Here is a 23,118-nt window from a genome sequence, read left to right on the forward strand (position 1 = left end):
CATGTTAAGTATCTTTTTAAGTGTAGAATTTTTGTCTTTGGGTTTTATATCATGCATGTTTGGGCTTCTCCTTCAGAGACATGGGAACAACACAAGTGTCACAGCAATTGAAAGCATCCTCATGATGACCCTTGAATTGGAAAAACTGTAAGTTGATTTTTCTTACATTTATTTTCACTCATTTGTTTTTTTTATGTTTGTTTTATTATTTTCTTAAGTCAGGTTTACTTATGTACAATTTTCATTTCACAAAATTCACTGTTTTTAAATATACAGTGTGATGTGTTTTGACAAACGTATAGTTAGTTCTGTAGCCACCACCACATTTGAGGTAAAGAACATTTCTGAACTCCCAAAAGACCCCTCATGTCCCTTTGTAGTCAATCCACCCTCCTCCCACTACCAGCCCCTGGCAAAAACCAGTCTGATTTTTGTCCATGTAGTGTTGCCTTTTCCAGAAAGTCTTATAACAAATCATGTGGAATGTAGCCATTTGTTTTTGGCTTCTTTCACTTACCAGTCTCTTTGGAGATTTATCTGTTTTGTTGCACCTGTCAGTATTTCATTCCTTTTTATTGCTGAGCAGTATTCTAGTTGGGTGGATACACAGTTTGTTTACGCATTCAGTGACTGATGAACATTTGAGTTTTTTCTAGTTTTTTGGTAGTTTTGAACAAAGCCTCTGAAAACACACGTGTGTGTGAACATGTGTTTTGTGCGAGCATATGTTTTCATTTCTTTGGGGTAAAATACTTAAGGGTGGGATTGCTTCATCATATGCCAAGCGCATATTTAACTTTTTAAGAAACTGCTAAACTGTTTTCTAAAGTGCCTGTGCCTTTTTGCTTTCCCACTAGCAGTTTATGCGAGCTTCAGTTGCTCCACATCGTCACCTGATCCTTATATTTGTTTTTTAAAAAAATTTAGCCTTTCTCGTAGGTGTGTAGTTGCATCTTGTGGTTTTTGCCACATTTTGCATTTCTGTAATAGCTGATGATGTTGAGTGTCTATTGATGTGAAACATCTTTTTAAATGAAGTGTCTGTTCAAATCCATTTTTAAATTGTATATTTATATTGAGTTTTAAGAGTGCTTTATATAAAAAGCAATGGAAAAAGTCCTTTCTCTCAGATATGTGTTTAGTAAATATCTTCTCCCAGATTGTGACTTATCTTCATTGTATTACAGTGTCTCTGAAGACTAGAAGTTTTAAATTTTTGATGATCTCTAATTTAGCAATTTTTCTTGTTTTTCATATTTGTTTATTTGGCTGTTCTGGGTCTTAGTTGCAGCAGATGGACTCCTTAGTTGCGGCTCATGGGCTTCTTAGTTGTGGCATGCGAACTCTTAGTTGCGGCATGCATGTGGGAACTAGTTCCCTGACCAGGGATCGAACCCGGGTCCCTGCATTGGGAACTCAGAGTCTTAACCACCAGGGAAGTCCCTTAGCAATTTTTCTTAGATGGTTTGTGCTTTTCTGTGTCTTATCTAAGAAATCTTTGTCTGAGACCCCATTGTCTAACCCAAAATCACAAAGATTTTCTCCTATGTTTTCTTCCAGAAGTTGTATAGTTCCATTTAGGGCTATGATTCATTTTGAGTTAATTTTCATATATGTTGTGAGGGAAGGGTCAAGTTTCTTTTCTTTGTCATTTAAAAAAAACTATTTCTGTAGGACCCTATTGTGACAGTTTATTACACAACTTACTGCACCTTAAACTGTACCATCCCCCCTCCAATATGGCAAGCTAATAGAAACTTTCTGTTATGCCAAGGCTAGGTGAGGGGATTGCATGAGATTAGTATGCAGAAAGGGCCCTGCGTTTAGCAGTCTGTTCCAACCGTCTTTGTCAGGTCATTTGACAAATGAGTGTCTTCACCACGCCATCACACATTGTTCACTGCTCTAGCCTCATCTTCCTCAGCCTCCAACAGCATCTGCCACAATTGCGATCCCTCTCTTGTCAGCTAGATGCCTTCCTCTCTGGAGATTAAAAATTATTTCCCTATGTAACTACAATACTGTTAACACACAGTATTGAAGAAATTAAATTCCTACACAATGATATTACCTTATAAAAAGTTGCTATTCAAATTTCCCCAATTGTCTCTCTCATATAACATCGTTTCTTTTAACAGCTTTTTGAGGTATAATTGACATACAATAATCTGTGTTCACACACACGCATATATAAACACCATGAAGACACCACCAAAATCAAAATGTCCATCTCCTCAGAAAGTTTCTTAACATCTCTTTGTAATTCTTCCTTCCCATTGTTCCTGCCCTTCCCAATCACCATGCAACCATTGCTCTGCTTTGTTTGCATTTTCTAGAATTGTATGTAGAGGGAATCATACAGTGTATACTTTCTTCTAACTGGTTTCTAACTCGGCATGATCATTTTAATTTTCATCCATATTGTTGTATATATCAGTAATTCATTTCTGTTTATTGCCGAATAGTATTGCATTATACTGATGAACCAGTATTTATCTATTCACCATTGATGAACATTTGAGTTGTTTCAGACTTTGTCTATTACAGATAAAGTTGCTATGAATATTTGTGTACAAGTCTTTGTATGGATGTATACTTCCATTTCCCTTGGGCAAATACCTGCAAGTAGAATGGCTGGATCATTGGTAAGTGTATGTTTAAGTTTTTAAAAAATACCTATTTTCTACAGTGGTTTGATCATTTTACATCTCTACCAGCAGTGTATGAGAATTGCATTTTCTTCACGTTGCGGCCAGCACTTGCTATGCTCGGTATTTTTAATTTCAGATAGTTTAATAGGTGTGTAGTTTTATCTCACTGTAGCATTCCTAATGATTAATCATGTCAAACGTCTTTTCATATGCTTATTTTCCATCTGTATATCTTTTTATCTTTTATCTATATTTTTCTGGAGTTTTGAGAGTTCTTTACATATTCTGGAAATTACTCCTTTATCCAATATGTAAGTTGCTAAGTATTTTCTCCCATTCTGTGACTCATCTTTCTGTTCTCTCAGTAGTGTCTTTTGCAGGGCACAAATTCTTAATTTAGATAGTGTCTAATTTATCTATTTTTTTCTTTCATGGATTATGCTTTTGGTGTTGTATCTAAGAAATCTTGCCTAACTCAAGGTCATAAAATTTTCACCTGTTTTGTTCTAGAAGTTTTATACTTTTATGTTTTACATTTAGATCTTTGAACCAATTTGAGTTCATTTCCGTATATGGTTTGGATGGAAGTTCTTTTTTTTTGTTTGGTTTTTGCACCTGTATATTCAATTGTTCCAGCATCATTTGGTGAAAAGACTATCATCTCTCCACTTAAATGCCTTTGAACCTGAAAGTCAGTTGTCCACATCTCTCTACTTCTGAACATTCTATTCTCTTCCTTTGATCCTTTTGTGTATCTTTACACTACTATCACAGTGTCTTGAAAGTGTTACTTCATAAGCCTTGAAATCAGTTACTGTTAGTTCTTCAACTTTGTTCTTTTTCAATGTTGTTTTAGTTATCCTAAATTTTATTTCCACATGAATTTTAGAATTAGGTTTTCAATTTCTATAGAAAAGCCTACTGGTATTTTGATCTATAAATCAGTTTGGGGAGAAATGATGTCTTAACAATATTGAATCTTCTGATCCATGAATACATTTTATCTCTTCATTTATTTAGGTCTTCCTTAATTTCCCCCAGCAATATTTTACAGTTTTCACTTTGCAAGTCTTTTACATGTTTTGTCAGATTTATTCTAAGTATTTTATATGTTTGATTCTATTATAAGTAGTATTTTAAAACTTTGATCTCTGATTGTTTGTTGAGATAAATTAATCTTTTTGTATGTTCATCTTGTACCCTGCAAACTTGAGAAACTCATTGATGAGTTCCAGTAGCAATTTTGTAGATTCTATCAGGTTTTCTCTATCATCATGTTATGTGGAAATAAACATAGGTTTAGTTCTTCCTCTCCTTTCTGAATATCTCTTATTTTTGTTGCCCTATTGCACTGGCTAGAACCTTCAGTGCAATGTAAAATAGAAATAATGAGAGTAGACATCCTTGCCTTTGTCCTGATACTGGCGAGCAAGTTCTTTGTCCTTCACCATTAAATATGATGGTAAGTTTTTTGTAGAAGTCATTTATCAAGTTGAGGAAGTGTCCTTCCATTCCTCGTCTGCTGAGGGCTGTTTTTTTTCTTTAATCAGGAATGGATATAGATTTTTTCATTCTTTTCCTGCATCTATTGCAATGATTATGTGATTTTTCCCTTCTTTTCTTAATTTGTTTATTTATTTTTGGGCTGTATTGGGCCTCCATTCCTGCACGCAGGCTTTCTCCAGTTGTGGCGAGCAGGGACTACTCTCATTGCAGTATGCAGGCTTCTCATTGCGGTGGCTTCTCTTGTTGCAGAGAATGGGCTCTAGGAGCACGGGCTTCACTAGTTGTGGCACATCGGCTCAGTAGTTGTGACTCACGGGCTCTAGAGCTCAGGCTCAGTAGTTCTGGTGCACGGGCTTAGTTGCTCCATGGCATGTGGGATCTTCACTGACCAGGGGTCAAAGTCATGTCCCCTGCAGTGGCAGGTGGATTCTTAACCACTGCCCCACCAGAGATGTCCTGATTTTTCTTTTTTAGTGTAGTAAGTTGGTAAATTGATTTTCAAATATTAACCCAACCTTTCATTCTTGAGATAAACCCCACTTGATCATGATGTATCATCTTTTTATATATTATTGGATTTGATATGCTAAAATTTTGTTAAGATTTTTTGCCTCTGTGTTCATGAGAGATATTGGTCTATAGTTTTCTTGTAATGTCATTGTCTAATCTTGATACGGTGAAAGTTGGCCTTATAAATAAGTTGGGAAATATTCCCTTCTCTTCAACTTTCTGGTAGAGTTTGTGTAGACTTGGCATTATTTTATTCCTTAAATGTTCAGTAGAATTTATCAGCTAAGCCACCTGGACTTGAAGCTTTCTTTGTTGGAAGGTTTTAAACTGCACACCCAATTTCTTTAATATCTGTATTCTTGAATAAACTTTGGTAGTGCATGTGTTTCAAGGAATTTGTCCATTTCATCTTGAATTTATTGGTATAAAGTATTCTATATATTCTCTTATTATCCTTTTAATATCAATAGTATTTTTCTGTTTTCCATTTTATTTATTTCTACTTTGATCTTTATTGTGTTCTTTCTTCTCTTACTCTGTGATTAATTTGCTCTTGTTTTTCCAGTTTAAGGTGGAAGTTGAGGAAGCTGAGTACCGCATTAGCAATAACCCACATGTTGACATATTATGTTTTCAGTTTCAGTGAGTTCAAAATAGTTTCTGATTTTCCTTTTGATTTCTTCTTTGACCACAAAGTTACTCAGAAGAGTGTTGTTTAGTTTCCAAATATTTGGAACTTTTTCGGATTTGTTAATTTCTAATTTAATTCCACTGTGGTCAGAGACATATATTGAATGAGTAAAATCCTTTCAAAAATTTTTTTAAGTATTTTTTTTTAATTAATTTTTTCTGCGTTGGGTCTTTATTCCTTCACCTGGGCTTTCTCTAGTTGCGGCAAGCAGGGGCTGCTCTTCGTTGCAGTGCATTGGCTTCTCATTGGATGACTTCTCTTTTTGCAGAGCACAGGCTCTAGGTGCGTGGCCTTCAGTAGTCGTGGCACACAGGCTCTAGAGTAGAGGCTCAGTAGTTGTGCCGTACGGGCTTAGTTGCTCGGCGACATGTGGGATCTTCTCGGACCAGGGATTGAACCCATATCCCCTGCATTGGCAGGCAGGTTGTTAACCACTGAACCACCAGGGAAGTCCCTATTCCTGTATTCTTAATCTTTGTGTAGATCCATATTCCAATCTGGTGTCATTTTCCTTTTGCTTAAAAATACTTCTTTTAACATTTCTTATAGTGAAATGCTACTTGTAAAGAATTCTTGCAGCCTTTGTATGTCTGAGACAGTCTTTATTTTGCTTTCGTTTTGATACATCTGGGTATAGAATTCTAGCTTGATAGAATTCAATTCACTACTTTAAAGATGTTATTCCACTGAGTTCTCATTTACATTGTTTCCAGCAAAAATTCTGCTGTCATTGATATCTTTGTTCCTCTGTATGTAGTGTATAGGTTCTTCCTCTGGCTGCTTTTAAATTTTTCTGTTTATTCCTGGTTCTGGGCAATTTGATAATTTTTTTGCATTGGTGTAGTTTTGTCCATGTTTCTTATGCTTAAAGTTCATTGATCTTCTTGACTTTGTGGCTTTATAGTGTTTACCAGTTTGGAAAAATTTTGGCTATCATTTCTTCAAATGTTTGTATTTCTCTTCTCCTTCATGGACTCTAAGTTCACATGTATTAGGCCACTTGAAGTTGTTGCCCAGCTCACTGATGCTGTATTCTTTTTTGTTGTTGTTTTGTTTTGTTACTCTTTTTGTTTCATTTTGTATAGTTTCTATGACTATACCTTAATGTTCACTGACCCTTTCTTCTGCAGTGTCTAATCTGCAATTAACCTCATTCAATGTCTTTTTCATTTAGCCATTGTTTTTAATTGCTAGAAGCTCAATTTGGGACTGCTTTACATTTTCTGTGCCTGTACTTAACATTTTCAGTGTTTTGTCTGGGTTTTTGAACATATGAAATACAGTTATAATAACTTTTCTTCATGTATAAAAACTTTTAAAATGTCCTTTTTTGCCAATTCTAACATCTGTATAGATTATGGGTTAGTTTTGATCGGTTGCCTTTTCTCCTCACTATGGGGCATATTTTCCTACTTCTTTGCATGCTTGCCAATATTTCATATGATCCCCCATACTGTGCGTTTTTGTTTCTTGTGTACTATATATATTTAAATTCTTGTAAAATGCTTGGGCTTTGTTTTGGGTGGAATTAAGTTACTCAAAACAATTTTATTCTTTTAGGTCTAGCTTTTAAGATTCGTTGGGTAGGAGTCCAAGTAGCCTTTAGTCTGGAGCTCATTATTTGCAACTACTGAGACAAGTCTTTTCTGAGTATCATGAGGTTTTCCAGTTTGACTTGTAGGAACAGGTACTATTCCTACAACCCTGTGTGATATCCAGATATTCTTATTGTTAATCCTTTCATGTGGTTCTTTTCCTGGCATCAAGTAATTCCTCACACAAATGTACTGACAAATACTTTGTTGAATTCTCAAGAGATCCCTCTGCATATCTCCAGAGTTCTTTGTCTGTGCACTTCTTTTCTCTCTGATAGTCTGCTTTGTGAACTCTAGTTACCTTGATTTTCCCAGACTCTCAGCTCCATTTCCTCAGTCAGGGAATCCACCAGTCTCTGCCTGCACTTCTCTTCCCTGTACCATGACCTGGAAACTCTCTCAGAGAAGTAAGTTAGGGCAATTATAGGGATCACTTCATTTATTTCCCATCTCCTGGGGATCACTGAACTTTATTGCCTGAGGTCCAGTTCTTGAAAACTGTTGTTTCATATGTTCTGTCTGATGATTTCATTGTTTCAGGTGGGAGGTTAAATTGGTCCTTGTTACTTCATCTTGGTCAGAAGCCAATAACATTCAAGTCTGTTTTATTTTGATACAGGGTCCAATTAAAGATTAGGCATTGCGTGTCATGTCTTTGTTTCCTTTAATCTACAATATTTCCCTACTATGTTTTTTTTTGGTCTTTTATGACATTGGTATTTTTGAAGACTCTAAGCCAGTTAGCTTGTAAATTGCCTGACAATCTGGATTTGTCTATTTCCTCATTAGATTCAAAATAAATATTTTGGGGAAGAATACTATGTAGGTGATGTATTCTTCATACTTCATCAGTTCAGCTGGCCCAGTGCTAAGTTTGATCACTTGATTAAGGTGGTATCTTCCATATCTCTCCATTGTAAAATTATTTTTCCCCTTGGTAATTGATAAATCATATGTGGGGTGATACTTTGGGATCAGTAAAGATCCTACTTTCAAACAGCTCTTCACCCAGCTGTGCATCAATGATAATCCTTGTCTGAATCGATTATTACATTGATAGATGCAAAATGACACTTTCCTAATTCTATCATTCCTTTTGCATTTATTAGTTGACATTATTTTATAAAGAAGAGCTCCCCCACTTTTCATTTTGAGTATCATTATGAACTCATGTGCTTTTTTTTAAGTTAACTATGTTATACCTTATTATAATGATAATTTTATTGTTTGGGATGTTCCTTTTGTCCAGATTTGGCCAATGCAATCTCTGTTATTGTTTAACCACAGGATGCTTTTTTATTACTAGAATAATTTCTAATATATTACTACTCATAAATAGGACCTGAGAAAGGGACTCCAGAAGGTACAATATTATTCAGACTATTATTACATGTCTGCCTTCTTCCTGTGTACTCTCAACCCAAAGTGAGGCTTTTGGGTTGGAAGGAGATACTTCGGATTTAAACTACAGATCAGTGTCACCCAATTCTAATCCCTATTCCCTTTTTTCTAGGCATACCGTACCTACTGCCATCCTAATCCTTCTGTTGGGCACCTCTCTCCTCCTCTATATTTATTTACAACAGTCAAGAGCAGCAATTGGCCAACCGGCCCCTATCCAGTTCTGCAGTCCATATGCCCCAAGAACTCCTTTTTGCACTGGTCTGTGGTGGCCTTGGCCTACCTCTTCTACCTTCTCAAGTAACTCTTTTACCATGAATTTAATTACCTGTGTTTCCATTTATAGGATCTTACCTAGCCGTATGGCCTGCTGCCTCTGCCAAGTTAAAAATACCATTGAGGTTGTCTGTAAGACATTCAAGGTACGTTGTGACAGGGAATGCCTGACAGACGTAACACATTGTGGTGAGTCTCAATTGCAGGATAATTAATTTTTAATTTAATATTTTAATTTTTATTTTTAATCGATGATGATAAATTTTAAAATTAATGATGTAACTGAGTTTTTTTAATTCATTCATTCAGAGTTCCAGCTCCCTAAGTTTCTAAGAACTACCCCTTTGCTAAAAATCAGATTCTAGGTTACATTATTAAGCTAATAATAGCTCAGTTACATTGTTAGCTTAATAATGTAACGGATCCGCATAGTTAAAGGAACAAGAGAAAGGAATCCAAGGGGGAAGGGAATTAACATTAATGGCCCCATATCCTATGCTGTGCTCTCTGCAAATGAGAACTTATTGATATAGCGCATCACAGTTTGTTAACTGATTTTATATACGTTAGGTCTCAGTTACCCTTTGTCTTATAGGACAGGTGTAAATATGTTTTTGTTTATTTTGTTTGTTTCTGCAATTTTATAAAGAGTACAAGTGATGCTGTTTTATGTCCTATATGGAGCCTGAGAGTTTCTGGTTCCATAACCAGAAGCTGCTACCTAGTCCTTCTAATGGAATGGAGAGCTAGTTTATTCTTAGACTCTCAAGCTCTGAACTTGCTCTGAATCTCATGCTTTTCTATCCACAAAACACTCAGGGGCTTTCAACTATTTTTCTATATATTAGATTTATTGGCACTAACTTTTTAAAAAGCGCGGGTGGCCGTTCGCTGGTGCAGTCCTCTTGCGCCCCGAGCAGCGCATGCGCGGTGATGTTAGGATGCTGCATTTGGTACCTTTTGCAGTTCCCATCGGGGGTGACAAAACCTTGCTGGTGTGGGAGCTGAGCTCTGGATCCACGGCCAAGGCCTTGCAAGTGAGAGGAGCCGGAGTGGAGGGAGGGGTGGAGGAAGCCGCCCCGCACCCCAATAACTGGGCACCCCGGGGTACTGCTTCAGCACCTCATCTGCCTGTGGTCTCTGCTGAGAGGAATCTTAGTTCTAGAGACGACCTGAGCAGTCATCTCGCCCCCATAGATTTTTGAGGCATAGTTCCCAACAGAAGGCATTGCCTCCTAATGCTTCTCGAAGCTTAGGATTTCAGAGGGAACTTGTTCATGAAATGAGAAGTGTTTGGAGTAGCAGACTCACCACAGTTACCTGTGGCGAAGGGCTGGGGGAATATAAGGGAATGGGCGGTTTGGTTTCCTGGGCCTGAAATTTACTGCACTTTCTTAGTGTGAGACCACCCTAGAGCATTCTCTGTTCACAGTCTTCTCCTGATTTGGCCTTCTGTATTCTGTCTGAGTCTTCCCAAACGCAGCAGTGGGTGGTCCTGGGTTCTATGCCATCATCAAGTTTTATTCAGCAAGGGATGCCCATAGAGCCCAAAAGGCATGTGACCAGAAGCAGCTTTTTCACACATCTCCAGTGAAGGTGGGTCCAAATGTGCAGACTGTGCACTTTCACTGCTGAGGGCCCGGGTTGAATCCCTAGTCTGGGAATTAAGATCCCAGGGGTAAAAAAAAAAAAAAAACGGCCAGCGTTTGTACAGCACTGTGGTGTACAGAATGCTCTCAGATGCACTGCTCCACTGATCCCCCAGTTCCCTAGTGGTTTCTTCCTTTTTTTTAGATGAAGAAACACGAACTCAGGATGGTTAAGTGGCTTACTTAAGGTTCATGGCAGTAAATGTGGAAACTAGAGGCCAAACCCAAACTTAACTGATGTTAAACCCCATGTCATTTTATGCTGCCCCTTAATTTAAGAAATCTTCACAAGAGTCTTCCTTATATTTACTTTTATGTGGATTTTAAATGTGTGAGGTTGACAATTTATTTTAATTAATTAATTTATTTATTTTTGGCTGCGTTGGGTCTTGTTGCTGCACGCCGGCTTTCTCTAGATGCATGAGCAGGGGTTGCTCATCGTTGCAGTGTGTGGGCTTCTCATCGCAATGGCTTCTCTTGGTGCGGAGCACGGTTTCTAGGCACGCAGGCTTCAGTAGTTTTGGCTTACAGGCTCTAGAGCACAGGCTCAGTAGATGTGGCACACGGGCTTAGTTGCTCTGCGGCATGTGGGATCTTCCTGGACCAGAGATTGAACCCGTGCCCCCTGCACTGGCAGGCGGACTCTTAACAACTGTGCCACCAGGGAAGTCCCGAGCTTGACAAACTTTTGTCAGGTGTAACATAAAGGAGGCTTCATCATCATCATTACTGTCAAACTGCCTATTCAGAACTCCCTTCAGATTCCAGAAAATGGTTAAAATATTCTTTAATGCATTGTAGAAACCTTATTCCATATCAAAATGCCATCCAATTTTACTTCCCCAGAATTAACATTTCATTATGTACTTCCATTCAGCCACCATTCCTTTTTCAAGGACCTTTTCAATTCCTCTGAATAAGTGAGTGAGGCTTAGATTTCCCAGACCTTTCCCTTTATAATTGTGTGTCTTCTCTGATTGGCTTCTTGCTCTGGCTACTTCCTACTGACCTTGCTGCCTCTTCTCACCCATATTTCTGTACTCACTGATTTCACCTTTATTGAATCTGAGAACTCTCCTCAGATGTGACTCCAGGTACACTACCTCCCACTTCTTTACCCTGTTTAACACCCTCTTCAATCCTGGCAGTACTCCCTGGGATTGAAATGATTTTGTGTCAGACATTCTTTAATTTGCACACCCTGTGACCATTTCACATAACCACTCAGATATTACAGATGGTCCTGGAAAGATTATGAAACAGTTACTTGGTATCAGTTGTGAGTAATGAGTTCTTTTCTTATATTGGACATTAAGACCATTCCATAAGCATAGGTTGTGAGATTTTCACAGCATATAGCCCATCACTGATAGCATAATGAAGAAAATGTTCTCCAAGTCACTATAGAGTTGAGAGGAAAGGGCATTCGTATTAGATTTGTATATTTAATGCAGAGCCTTAGTTTACTACCCACAATCCCGAAATTTTTCCCTACTTTACTTATGCGTTCTTTTTCAATTTTATTTACTTATTTGCTTGCACTGGATCTCAGTTGCAGCAGATAGCTCCTTAGTTGTGGCTCAAGGGCTCCCCAGTTGTGGCATGTGGGCTCCCCATTTGCAGTAGGCAGGCTCCTTTTTTTATGGCTTGCAGGCTCCTGAAATTTGGCGTGCAAACTCTTCGTTGCAGCATACATGTGAGACCTGGTTCACTGACCTGGGATCGAACCCAGGCCCCCTGCATTGGGAGCATGGAGTCTTAACCACTGCACCAGCACGGAAGTTCCAATTATGTGTTCTTTTATTCATTGGCAGGTATACATACTTCTTATCTTACTTCCCCTGTGTTTTTTATAAATACAGAAAAGTGAATAACATCTTAAATTAAAACCAAGGAAAGGCCTAATGTATCTGAGCTTTTCTTAGTAGCACGAAGGGAAAGGTTTGCCAGCAAGAACTGTGGCAAGGTTATCCCAGATGTCAGCTGTCTCTACTACCCAGGAGCTCAAGCCCTTCTGAAGCTTCCTAATTGTCCAGGACAGCTCCATTTTGACTCACCGTACAGGGCCTAGCATCCCATGCGACACTCAATATTTAAAAATTAATCTTCATTTCTCCTTCCCAGCAGGCAGCTTCAGTTGGAGAAAGTAACTTCATTTTCTTATGTACTCATTCATTCACTCAGTCAACAGACCATCACTCCTCTATTATATGCCAATATGTATTCTTCTTTCTGGTAACAAGGAAAGAATAATATATGGTTCCTTCAAGCACTGAAGGAGCTCATAAACTAGTGACAGAGGAAGATGCACAAACAAATCCATAAAGAATTAACAATGCTGTGATTTTATTTGTATTATTTGAATTTTTATGACTATATTTATATACTACACCCTGTTCAAAATGGTAATGGACATCTAAGAAAGAACTAGTGATATAAAAACTCCACAGTAATATGTAAGTTCTTTAGAGAGTTAAGACTGGAAATATTTGCACTCTCAAATAAGCCTGTTAATGCAGATGAACCTCTAATTCTTTTCGTTGCTTTATTTACATTTATAGAGGTATACATATTCCCTCTTCTAACAGGGGTTAGTAACTTGGGGAGGGGGTGCTACAGATTCAGGTCCTAATTCAGTGGCAGGTCCGTCTTATCTCCTCTTCAGGTCATATTCTCAAGCAGGAGATACAGGATGAGGTGAGTAAAACAGTTCACTTCCTTTGCTTACCCCCAGCCCCATAATAGGCTTCTCCTGGGCTTCCTTGGTTCTTTCATCATCACTTTCACCACCAGAGGTCAGGGAACCTTCCAGTTAATCAGGGGTCCTGGAAATGGTGCAGAAAAATACTGACTGAAAAATAATAAATAACCTTTATTTAGGGATCACTGTGAACTCATTGCTTAAAATGTCCTACTTAATCTTCACAACCACTCTATAAAATTGGTATTGATAAATCTCAGGTATATCGAAAATGAGTCGCTATGTAGGGTCGTGATATTTTTAGGTCTTTTATGTCTTTAGGTTCATCTCGGCACCAGACATAAGGCGGTTCAACATAATACGCTTGCCCTAAAGAGCTCCAGATGCCAAGAATTGGCAAATTACTACTTTGGTTTCCGTGGGTGGTCAAAAAGGATCATCAAGGTAAACTCTGTAGATTTTCTTTGACTAACCAGACTCCTTTCAACATTGAACTCCTAGACTTTAGAGAGCAGAATAGAACAGGGGTGTGGGGAGGAGATGTGGGAGGGTTCCACAAGGAAGTATCTGAGCATTGGCCTGCCACCTAGAATTAGTGATAATCTCAATGACTTGGATGGTGGTGTCCATAATTTTCTTCAGTATTTGTATGGTATATCATAAAAAAAATAGTTGTCCATATCTAGTCATTCATTTGCAAGTCTCAGTTGATTTTGAAGGGATAGCATACCTAAACTATTACTTGGGATTGCTGGAGTTTGGTATTTATTTCTAACAACAGAATATGTTGAAGTCTAGCCTTTAATTCAAAATCCTAACAGCTTCAGGATCTTTCTAACTTTGAAGAAAGGGAAAATACAGATATTGTGACACCACTTCAGAAGCAAAGCCTGAAGTTCTTCTGTGCTTTAAAGATGGTTTTGCCCTCCCACGAGTGCAGGAGTCCCTGGGTTGGCATGGCTGAGGAACCTTTGGATAAGTTGGAGGAAGGTCTGTTTTCCAGTATGTGTGTGTGTGGGGAGGTGAGGCAGTGGGATTTCTCTTTTTTCCTTTCTTTCTGAAACTCAACTTTTCAGATACATCATCACCTTCTCTAAGCAACTAAAGCCCTGGGCAGAATTTTTCTGCCCGACACTATAGGTTTTTATCTTAGGGAATACCTGACAGCACCTTATTCTTCAGAAATTTGGAACTCCTGCCTGCCAAGAAGCTTAGGAGGAGGGAAAATTAGGAATTTTTTTTTTTTTGGTTAATAATTATTTTTGGGCTAAAATAGTCCTTCAAATGCATATGTCTTCTGGGCTTCAGTTATCCCAACAAAATCATTGTCTAAAGATTGAAATAAACTCTTGTGTAAATGTTCAGGCCTTTGCCTGCTATAAAAGGGCCTGAGCAGAATAAGTAAATGTAGATCCCTAGAAAGGGGATTCCGATTGGTACTGAGTTTTTTCGTAGAATCCATGGCACTTGGGCTTAGGGTTTTAAGTCAGAGGCAAGGCTGTTAGCGAATGGGGTGGAGGAGGCTCCACCATCCACCTGAGTGGGTGATGGTTGAGGAGAGGCCAGATCATCTGCACTACAACCAAATCTATCTCACTGTATGAGTCCAGCCCTTTACGCAGAGGAGAGCAGTGTCTGTAGCAGTGCAGCCTCAGCTTCTCCATTTGAAATCTGTGAGTAATATGAGATTTGTGCCACGTTCTTGGTTTGCATTTCCCATCTAGTATTTTAGGAACTTCCAGAATAGATCCGAGCAGTAAGCATGTGCCATGCCAGGGTATACCTGCAACGGAGACATTCACCCGTAACCCAGTGTTGTGCCTGCCCTTAATCACTAAGGTAATGATCTAAGAATCACAGATGCATTTTTAGTTTTAAACATATAACCTAGAAATCAGTTATTCATATAGGCATTTTAAATTCATCTGTTTTGGTTGGATTTTGGGTCATTATCATTCCTTATGAGAAGGAAGGTAACCCAGAAGCTTGCTATTCAGAAAGCTATGACAGATGCATTCCAGAAATTGCTGAATGTGGTTTTAGGTAGGACCTTTTTGATTGTCGTTGAAGTACTTCAGTTTCAGTGAGCAAATAAACTTATCTGAAAAGTTAATTGGATGAAAATAATGGTTATCTAAAACATTACATATTCTTTCATTCGCCAGATGCTTTCACAGCAGCAGTCTTACATTTGTGCTTTGTGGCGTTTATGAGAAAAACGACAGCAAATATTATTGTCCCCAGTGTTTAGATGTAGAATGACTTGCCTCAGTTCATACAGAAAGTGTTTGATCCACTTCTTCCTCAATTGCTTGCTTCTCATACAGAATAGTGTAGTGATTATAAGCCTTGGACACCTGTGTTTGAGTCCTAATTTTGTCTCTTAGATTTTCTTGTTCTTGCAATTTTAGATTTTTGTAGCCAGAGACATTTGTAGGTATTTAATATATCTAAGCTGCAATTTCTTTATCTGCAAATAGGGTTAGTAATTAAGCTTACCACCAAATGGGGGATATTGTAAGAGTAAACGGGATGATGAACCTAACAAGCTTAGAGCTATGCCTGAAACATAGTAAGCAGACAAAATATATTGACTATTATTATTACTGCTGTTTTCTTGTTGAAGAGTTTATTAGATTATGTTTTTGGAATCAGTTTAATTTCAGTTTTCATTTCTGATGTAGTGGGTGAATATGATTCTTATATAATAATCGGCTACATTTTTGTAAACCTTGAAAGTGGTCATGCGAATGAATAGCGTTGGTTTTGTTCCCTATCGAGTTATGCAGCGGTGAGAATGGCACAAGCTGTGCCCAAAGGAAACTTTATGATTAGTAGATCCCCGGAACAGAACTGCTCCCCTGCTTCACAGCCCTGCAGGCTTAGAGACTGAGAAATCCTAGCTAAGTTGTCAGAGACCTTATTTGCTTGTGAGAGTTGACCCTGGATTGGTCTTGGCTTTCCACCCTGGGCAATCTTTCCAGTGAAGTTTGATTTTCCTGGTCATCAGGCAGAATCTCCATCAGCTGTCAACTCTGGGTAACAACCTTTAAGAACCAAACTAAATGACTGGGTTGTTTGTGCCTAATATGCCAAGGTACTCCTTATATGTACCCAAAACTTAGACCAAAAAGCCTGGTGGCCCTAACTTGCCTTGAGGAAAGCTGTATTGTGCAAAATGTACATGGGCCAGTTTCTGCCAGTAGAGTGTTCAAATGCTCACTCTCTCTCTCTGTCTCTAAAGCTATGTTCATTGTATCTGGTAGAATTTTGGTCCCAAGGAACAGGCACTTGCCTTGCTTCTAATAGGAAGTATCTATTATAGTCCAGTGGTATCTCTCCCAGGTTTGAACTCACTTTGACTCCCACCTAATGCCTTCCTATTTAATTGTATTGTGATTGAACATGTTTTTTCCACAGCTTTTAATTTCTATGTCCTTATTCCTTATTTCTAAGATCATAAATTTTTGAACCAAAGTTGATACTTCTTATATATGTTTTCACAAATAATTATGATAAAAACTGAAGTGTCAGATGAGGGAACTTCTAGGAAAATGCTCTTATTTTCTGCTTTTAGAAGTCAAAAGAATGTCTAATTATTCGGTGCTACCATTGTATATAGGAAGTTTAAGAACAAGAAAACTTCTGAATTGATCCTTGTTAATTTTATTACAGAAATTGGTAAAACAGCTGTGGCATATAGACCCTGTGAAGAGGTCACAGATGCTAGAACCGAAGAGGGACTACAGGATTTAATTCAAGTATGTGGAGATAAAATCTCAAGGGGTACACAGCCACTGTAGCCATAATTCAAAACACCCAGCAGGATGTGGAAGACTTCAGCATGTCTACTCAGCTCTGTGTTCCTTAGGAAAAGGTGAAACTCTGAAACTGCTTTTGAGGCAGGAAATTTCTGGCCTTTTCCAAGTCCTGGGCCTTGTCTCTGGCCCCTTATTTGAAGTTTGGAGAGCAGGATTGAGGGCCACCAGTGTACGTCTACGTGTGGACACAGGAGAAGACACAGGCCCTTTAGAACTCCCCTCAAATAGAATTGCAGGGATTTGGGAACAAAGTAACTATGGTCTTAAGTGTGATTATGCTACACTGTTTAAAAACTATTCATGCCTTTCAAGTAAGGTGTATTACCCAGATCTCAGCATCTCATATATATCTTGTGTTAAATATTTTGCCAAAGAACCTTCCTGTAAACCAGTTATATGGATGCGTCAAATTAGGGATTAAGTGGTCAACGTAATTTCTAAAAGAAAACATTAATGTACTGCATATAGGATTTTTATTTAAAATGAGCAAAAAATGTATTTCATGCCATTGAGAGCTTAATTTTTGGCTAGATTTCTGATTATTTAACTCACCCCAATGTCGCAAAGTTTGTTTTGAAGGGAAGAAAGTAGAGAAAGAAAAGGTGGTTATGTTGTGAAAAATGTAAAAATTTTGAAAGTTTTTCCCGTACAAAATAATTATTTCAATTCAATTTAAATCAGTCAAGGAAACTTGAAACGTATCCATGTTTGTGCTTTAAGAAGTCTAGCTTCCTATGAAATGTGAGAGGAAAGGATTCCGTATTGATACTAAAGATTTTGGAAACCTGATTATAACAACAGATCCACTCCTAAATGAGGCCAATCTTGGAATCAGTTCCATTTAGAAACCATTATGTGCTAGGCAGTGGAGATAAGATGAAGCTCCTTCTCTCTTGGAATTTAGGTGTTAAAGGTGTAACAGGCAATTAAAAAGGACTAAAATTAAATAGATTATGAAAAGGCCTGTGAAGAAAGTAAACTGGATGCTAGTTACAGTATTTCAAGAAAATTACTTAACATGCTGACTTTAACATTCTAAGTGTCTTCTCCATGTGTGCACACAGGGTAGACCTCTGAAAAGTGGCACTGTAGTTTTTTCTAGATTAATGGCTCTGTTGAGACAAGGTGGGATTTGGGACATTTTCCCATGCTAATGTAAAGGGCCATTCACTTGGTTTTAAACTCTTTCCCAGAATGAATTGCTCACCTGCCCCAGACCCCTCCTACAGAAATTCTGGAGTCATCACTGATTCAGTGGTGACCCCCTAATAATAGAGTGGTGAATGAATCATGAGACGTGAATACTGAGAGTTTGGAGGAAATGGCAACATTTTAGCATAATTGTAAGGAGTGTTCCCATCCCGCCACCCTAACTGATGCTCATTTTGCAGGTCAGCTACTTTTCATGTCAGCCGTTTGGCCAAAGGGAGCAAGAATGTCTCTCAGACTTCAGCTTTGAGGAGGAAGAGTTCAGATTGCCAGAACTGGACTAGCACTTTTGAATTTCCCAGAATGCCAGGTCCTTTGGTTTCCACGGGAAGCTCTGCATCGTTCCCAACCCCCCTCAACCCCAGGGCTGTCAGAGTTTGGGGCCACTCGGGTCTGCAGCCCAAATCCCGCCTCATTGTTTGCGGCCCGGGTGCGCAGGGCGGATTTGGGAAGAGGGCCCAGCAGGAGGTAATTGTCACCTTTGCAAGGGGAAGGATGGCTTGCGCCCTGTGGACTCTGGGAGAAAGTCCCACTCTGGTGGCGCGGACTGGATCTCCGCACGAGCCTAATAAGGGTGGCGTAACTAAAGACGTCATAAATAACGGGTGGGACGTTTTGCGGGGCCGTGCCGCGCGGTTGCTAACGTGAGCCCTCAAGTCGCGGCACTGGCATAGCAGTTCGGTTTGGCTCTGGAGGAAGATGTGGCTCCGGCTCCTCACTGGCCTCGATCACTGTGCCTGGGAGCCGCCGCATGTTATGTCGCGGCTGCGCCTCTGTGTCGTGGCTGCACCCCACGGCTCTTCCTCACATGGCAACAACGGTCGCTTCTAGTCCAGGCAGTTCAGCCTCCGGAGTGGGCCATGGGCCCCGTCCAGGTGATCCCCAACCCCGCACGGCTGACCGAGACTTTGTCTTCACATTCCTAAGAACCCTTCCCAAACTGCCCCATGCCCTTACATCCCTGGCAGAAGCCGGAGGCTTTAACTACTTGACGTCCTAGTCTCCAGTGCAGATGTTGGCCCCACCTCATCAGGATTTGACTGAGTCTGAGGTTCCATACCTGGACATGGATTCGGTTGGAGAGCTGCCTATAGGGCCAGATCAGTTTGCTGTTCCACATCAGGATCTGAATAACAAGCAAACCCAACATCACAAGCTCCCAGAGGCAGTTCCAGTGCAAAACCTCCCAGAGGCAGTTCCAGTGCTAGACTGGGATCAGAATTACCCTTGGTTCTGCCTTCTGGACACAAAAGTAAGACTAAAAACATAGGTCTAGATCACGCTGAAGGTCACCAGTCATTTGAAATACTTGTTCCACCTCTAGGTAGTAAGAGCTCAAAACCAATGAAGTTTACTGTTTCACCCCCAAACCTGAAGAAAGATCTAGTTCAGCATCAACGGCTTGCCAAAGTTGTTGTTGGAACTACAGGCCAATTTCGAAAAAAACACTCGGTCTAGAACGACAGTTGCAGGGTTGTTTGGATACCAGTATGTATGCCATTTAACCTGAGGAGAGGCGACCTAGGGATTTTTTTAGGAGCCCAGATAAAACTATGGAGCCCGCAGAGGAAGCTGAAAATTCTCCATCCCAGTAGGAGGCCCAAGCGCCTCATCCAGAGTTCATTGAGGAGGCTGAAACTTTACCCCAGCAGGAGCCCCCAGCTTAGCATCCACAAAGCCCTGAGGAGGTTGAATCTTTTTTCAATCTTTCAATCTTTTGAAGTTCTGTAGCTTGTCCTGTGCTTTAAAGGAGACTCCAATGTACCTGTTGAAACCTGTTTCTTGCAATTCTGCCTTGATTTCGAATCCTCTTCGTTGCCTTACCTCAATATACTTTTAGAGGAAAGTTGCTCTTCTTAACTCTGCAGGTTTGTGAATTTCAGTGCCCCTGAGCTCCATTTTCAACTCGCTTTTTTGTGAGCTGGCCGCAAAACCACAGGACTGCTTCAGGCCCTGTTCTTTTTCCGGGGCAGCAGGCTGAGCCTTTGGTTAATTCTTCCTCCTGATGGGAAATTAGAGTGGCTTGAGCCTGTCCAAACACCTACAGCTATTCTCTCATTGGTTCCCCCTCATACCTTTCATGCTTCGCACTATCTGCAGACTGTACGAAACAGGAGGTTAAATGCGCTGATTCTCCAAATGGGGAGATTGTTAGTAAAGTGGCTGGAATGGCGAACCCTACCACCAGGAGAGGAAAAATGAGGTGCGTTTTAGAAACCTTTCCTGATCACACGCTGTACCATCCTCTGGGTTTCCTATGCATGTTTTAGCTGTTTTAGCTGTTTCCTATGCATGTTTAGCGTTTTCTAAATGTGTGACTCTGTTCTGTTTTGTAATTCAGCTCATGTGCAGCCATGTTTACATTCCGTCTATAAGTGATATCTTATGATAAGTTTCTTTTTCTGTGTGACTTCTTTCACTTAGAATCATCGTACCTAAATCCACTCATTTTGCTGCTGCTGGCCTTCTGACATTGATTTCATGGCTGAGTGATATAACATTGCACATAAGTACCAGAACTCCTTTATCCATTTTTCTCTTTCCCGGAATATTTAAGGTGTTCCGAAGTCGAGGATTTTGTAAACAGAAGAGCCCTAAACTTTGCGGTGTCTCTGTCGTGTTGATTTTTCATTTTACCAAGATACATGCCCATGAGTGGGAGTGCCCTATGCTCTGTAGCTTTGTTTTTTACATATTTCAGGAGACACCATACACTTCTCCAGGGTGGCTGTTGACAATTTACATCCCACCCATCAGGGTAACAAGGCTCCCTGTTCTCCATGGCCTGTCCTGCCTCTCTGGTTTTTACACTTTTTTCCGATGGCCCTTTGGACCGGTTGGAAGAGAGACTTCCTTGTTCGGATTTGCATTGCCCGCTTGCTTGGTTGGTCAAAAAGAGTGTATGTGTTTTCTCCTGAATATATTGAGAAAAAAACGCATACGCCCTTTTTGGCCAACTGCATGATTGTCGAAGTTCTGCCGCTTTTCATGTGCTTTAAAGAGACTCCAATCTACCTGTTGAAACCTGTTTCCTGCAATTCTGCCTTGGTTTCAAATCCTCGTCGTTGCCTTACCTCAATATATTTTTCGACGAAAGTTGCCCTTTTTAACTCTGCAGGTTTGTAAATTACAGTGCCCGTGAACTCCATTTTTCAACTCGCTTTTTTGAGAACTGGCCGCAAAACCACAGGATTGCTTTAGGCCCTATTCTGCTTCCGGGGCGGCAGGCTGAGCTTTTGGTTAATTCTTCCTCCTGATGGGAAATTAGAGTGGCATGTGCCTGTCCAAACACCTACAGCTATTCTCTCATTGGTTCCCCCTCATACCGGTCATCCTCCGCACTAACTGCCGACTGTGCGAAATAGGAGGTTAAATGCGCTGACTCTCCAAATGTGGAGATTGTTAGTGAAGCGGCTGGAATGGCGAACCCGAGCACCAGGAGAGGAAAAATGAGGTGGGTTTTAAGAAACCTTTCCCGATCACACGTTGTACCATCCTCTTTGTTTCCCATGCATGTTTTAGGCGTAGGAAGATTCCCTTAAACCTGGAGAGTTGGGACCCATGGAATGGGTGGCGCGCAGTATTTCTTTAATGGGTCTGCATTTCCTCACACAACCTCACCAATCTGCTCAGCTCCAAGTGTTCAGCCTTAGGTCTCATCCAGCAGTGTGTGTAGATAAGTTCAATTCACGGTGCATTACAGCGCCTGGACGAATTTTGTAAGAATTTCTCTCTCCATCACTCTGTGTTTTTTTGCTTTTTGAAATTTCTTTTTATAATGGGGTTTAGCTGATTTTCAGTGCAGTGTTTATGCCCGTCTACACACACTTGATTCCCTTACGGAGATATATCAGTACATAGGTTTTAAGCTTCTTACTAGTCACCTATATTCCTCTGCGGTGCATAGGGGGTGTTGAGTCCAGTTCACTGAGCAAAGAGTAGGTCTTGTCTAATACATATTTGGTTTATGGAACGGTATCTGTGGTAATTTCGAACTCTGGTTTTATGCATCACCCCACCTCACCTTTCCCCTTAAGTCGGCATAAGTGCGTTTTCTAAATGTGTGACTCTGTTCTGTTTTGTATTCAGGTCATGTGTAGCCATGTTTACATTCCGTCTATAAGTGATATCTTATGATAAGTTTCTTTTTCTGTGTGACTTCTTTCACTTAGAATCATCGTACCTAAATCCACTCATTTTGCTGCTGCTGGCCTTCTGACATTGATTTCATGGCTGAGTGATATTCCATTGCACATAAGTACCAGAACTCCTTTATGCATTTTTCTCTTTCCCGGGATATTTAAGGTGTACCGAAGTCGAGGATTTTGTAAACAGAAGAGCCCTAAACTTTGGGGTGTCTGTGTCTTGTTGATTTTTCGTTTTCCCAAGATACATGCCCATGAGTGGAAGTGCCCTATGCTCCGTAGCTCTGTTTTTTACATGTTTCAGGAAACACCGTACCCTTCTCCAGAGTGGCTGTTGGCAATTTACATTCCACCCACCAGGGTAACAAGGCTCCCTCTTTTCCATGGCCTGTCCTGCCTCTCTGGTTTTACACTTTTTTCAGATGGCCTTTTGGACCGGTGGGAAGAGAGTCTTCTTTGTTGTGGGGATTTGCATTGCCCGCTTGCTTGGTTGGCCAGAATGGGCGTAAGCGTTTTTTCCTGAATATATTCTGGAAAAAACGCATACGCCCTTTTTGGCCAACTGCATGATTGTCGAAGTTCTGCCGCTTTTCATGTGCTTAATTTAAAGGAGACTCCAATCTACCTGTTGAAACCTGTTTCCTGCAATTCTGCCTTGGTTTCGAATCCTCTTCGTTGCCTTACGTCAATATATTTTTCGACGAAAGTTGCCCTTCTTAACTCTGCAGGTTTGTGAATTACAGTGCCCCTGAGCTCCATTTTCAACTCGCTTTTTTGTGAGCTGGCCGCAAAACCACAGGATTGCTTCAGACCCTATTCTGGTTCCGGAGCGGCAGGCTGAGCCTTTGGATAATTCTTCCTCTGGATGGGAAATTAGAGTGGTATGTGCCCGTCCAATCCCCTACAGCAATTCTCTCATTGGTTCCCCCTCATACCGTTCATCCTCTGCACTAATTGCAGACT

At 40.1% G+C, this 23,118-nt stretch overlaps 1 protein-coding gene across 1 annotated transcript in view; it reads left to right on the forward strand.

Moving 5' to 3' along the window:
* The window catches only part of LOC137209289 (leucine-rich repeat-containing protein 37A-like), a 36,233-nt gene extending 26,997 nt beyond the window's left edge, over positions 1 to 9,236 (forward strand). The window contains 4 exon segments of the mRNA XM_067710804.1: positions 77 to 96; positions 99 to 147; positions 8,701 to 8,819; positions 9,226 to 9,236. Of these exon segments, the coding sequence (XP_067566905.1) occupies positions 77 to 96; positions 99 to 147; positions 8,701 to 8,819; positions 9,226 to 9,236 (199 nt within the window).
* Positions 9,237 to 23,118: the final 13,882 nt, after the last annotated feature.

Source organism: Pseudorca crassidens, chromosome 2 (genome assembly GCF_039906515.1).
Source record: "Pseudorca crassidens isolate mPseCra1 chromosome 2, mPseCra1.hap1, whole genome shotgun sequence".
In the NCBI taxonomy this organism is placed as follows: Eukaryota; Metazoa; Chordata; class Mammalia; order Artiodactyla; family Delphinidae; genus Pseudorca; species Pseudorca crassidens.